Consider the following 2855-nt stretch of genomic DNA (forward strand, 5'->3'; position numbering starts at 1 on the left):
CATAGATTAAAAACTCAAATAGGCCTATATAATTATTACAAAGTCAGAGTGTTGTGAAATAATTATTAATTCTAGGTTATTGGTTATTTACGATATAATTAGGAATTAAGTGCGTACCGTACATGCTAGTTACTGTTGTTTGTATATTAGTGTACAACAGCCTGCTCGGGCCCCACACACTCTCTCTACCTTCCCCTTCCCCCAGGCGCCTAGCTGCCCCGCCCCCACTTCCGCGGCCAGTCCATCTTTGTCTCTCCGCTTTGTTCTAAAAATAAACACTTCTCATCAGTAACTGATGATCAGTTCGTCAGTTCGTCTGTTGACTCCGTTTGATATGGGCGGAATTGTTTAATTGTTGTGCTCTGCTCTACTATTACTATTGACAGGTAATTATATAGTTGAATGTATCTTTGTTTAAAATGTTCTTAAACAGTAAAATTGTGTTTGTTTACAATTAAAGCCGTCTTGGTTTTTTGTTACGGTATTCAAGAGATTAGTGTTTAGACATACTGTATATGTACTGTAATCTGGCTTTCTTGCCGTCCCGAAACAAAAATAATAATTAATTTTAATACATTTTGAGAAAGCCGATCGTCACAATAGTGTAAAAAAGCAAATTTAAAGGAAAACAATAGTTGTATCTTTTTCAACTTAAACATGTAACCTACTCAATTGTTTTGTTTGTATACAATGGGAAAGCACATAACTTTACTTTAGGTAACGGTAAAAGATCCAAATATTTATATGCTTATGCTTAGGATCGAAAACCATTGATCTTATTATGATTTTATCCGTCGTGTTTTGTTTCAGGTTAAGATGTCAAGCTATAAACATAAGTCTGGAGCTTTGAAAAGAAAGCTCCAGAAAGAAAAATTAGAACAATCTGCTAAAGGTCGCCAGGATATTAAGAAGTTTTTTAAGAGTAATGAAAAAGAAGAGTTGCAAGAATTTCAACCGGATTTCAATCCAGAACCTACATCAGCCTCACAGACCCAACCTTCTTCAGCTTCAATCCAAAATGCTTCTACGTCTACTGTATGTGAGGGAAGTAATGACGAATGTGCTAGTGCTGATCCAAATCTTAGTAAGGATACTGTCGATGACAATAAAACTTTTAATTTTGACGATCCTAATACGTGGCCTGCGGTGATGAGTGATAAAATACGGCAGGAAATAGTATTGTGCTACGGTGGTTTTCAAGCTTTTCAGGCCAGATCAAAATCATTTCCAGCTGACCCCTCAGGAAAACATTTCCATGAAACATTGTTGTACATGAAAACAGACAACAGAACATGTAAAGCAATTCCACGTGAATGGTTAATGTGGAGTGAAACAAAAAACAGCATTCATTGTTTACCCTGTAGCATTTTCCATTCAAACCAAAACAAAAGTAAACTTGCAAAAGAAGGTTTTTTCCCTGAAAAACAACAATACAAACGATTATACAGGTTACTTTCGATGCATGAAAGAAGCTCTGAGCACAGAAAACACTACCTAGAATGGAAAAGTCTTCAGATATCATTGAAAGGACATGGTGTCATTGAAATGATTTTAGTGAAAAGAAAGCTAGGAAATCTATGATTAAATAGACTATCAAACATCAAAGTAAGCGTTTTCTTGTCAGTGTATTAAACACTTAAAAAACATTTTAATTGTTTAGCTCCTAACTTTCTTATAATCTCATTCTTAGTATTTTGTCAACTTGAATTTTATTCTTGGTCAGTAAGGGAAATCAATCTCAAAATGGAAATGTACTGTACTTTCAGTAAAATATAAATGATTTACTTTATGTTTGCAACAATTTTGTCAATAAAGTTTGGTTTTTAGATTAAAATAATAGCCTTAATTATTCCTTAATATCAATAATCATCAGTTTAAATAAAATTTGTAAACTAAAAAATTACCATGTAAATTGTTGAAACATAGCATAGCACGCGAACATAGGGGGGCCCGAGCCTGATCCTGGTTACAGGGCCCGCAATGGAATGTGGGGGCCATGAATAAACTTGCCTACGGTTGAACCAGTCACAAACTAGCAAGACCTAAAAAGATTCGCAGGGACGAAGAAGAAGAGTGGAAAAATTAGGGGGAGGCCTACGTTCCACTTTGGACAAATGAAGGGCAATAAGTAAGTTGAACATCACATTGGCAACTGGCTGTGAAAATTTCAAGAAGTTCTTTCAGGCCTTTCAAACTTTCAAAATGCTATACTGAAAAATTAGGCTAAATTGCTAGATGGATATATCAACTAGATGGATATATATGCTAGATGGATATAACCTAGGTTATTTATTAAGGTCTTTGCTAGCAGCTGTCGCTAGGGCATCCGTGCCATTTCGTCCGTTGCAATCCGTGACTGCACGCCGGTTTGTACTAGTTGGGTCAGAGATAGCAGCATATGTGCCTCCTGATGAGAGACTAATAAGTTTCGAAACCGGTAGAGATGTTGATGCACTCTCTGATTGAACTGGAATAATGATGCGGCTGTAGTTTCGTGTTGCAACGAAATTGAAAATGGTTATTCATTTTTGATTTACATATTTACTCCGATTGACTAGTTTATTAATTGGTATCTTCTATATTTTAGATCAATTTAGAGAATATTTCTATATTTAAAAATATATGTATAATTTATTCCGCATGTCACATAATACTTCTTAATTTAAATATAATCAAAAGAGAACCTCGTTTAATTACTAATACAAACATGTTCAATTAAGGCTCAGTCAATATGTTTACATTGTTAAGTTCGCCATCGTATTAGTCAAGATTTAAATGAGTATATGTATGTATATGCAAAATGCCGAGTAGCATCCTCAATATTATCCACAATAATCAACAGTGAACTCGTGATG

At 34.9% G+C, this 2855-nt stretch overlaps 1 protein-coding gene across 1 annotated transcript; it reads left to right on the top strand.

Annotated features, from left to right (window-relative positions):
- Positions 1–310: 310 nt before the first annotated feature.
- On the top strand, positions 311–1766 carry LOC114340167 (zinc finger MYM-type protein 5-like). Its single transcript, XM_028290892.2, has 2 exons — positions 311–386; positions 811–1766. The coding sequence occupies exon 2, from the start codon at positions 817–819 to the stop codon at positions 1579–1581; it is 765 nt and encodes a 254-aa protein (XP_028146693.2). The 5' UTR covers positions 311–386; positions 811–816; the 3' UTR covers positions 1582–1766.
- Positions 1767–2855: the final 1089 nt, after the last annotated feature.

This window comes from Diabrotica virgifera, chromosome 3 (assembly GCF_917563875.1).
Source record: "Diabrotica virgifera virgifera chromosome 3, PGI_DIABVI_V3a".
Lineage (NCBI taxonomy): Eukaryota > Metazoa > Arthropoda > Insecta > Coleoptera > Chrysomelidae > Diabrotica > Diabrotica virgifera.

What these genes read in the sequence shown, in the direction of transcription:
- LOC114340167 (XM_028290892.2), top strand. Translation starts at nt 817, where the DNA reads ATGTCAAGCTATAAACATAAGTCTGGAGCTTTGAAAAGAAAGCTCCAG.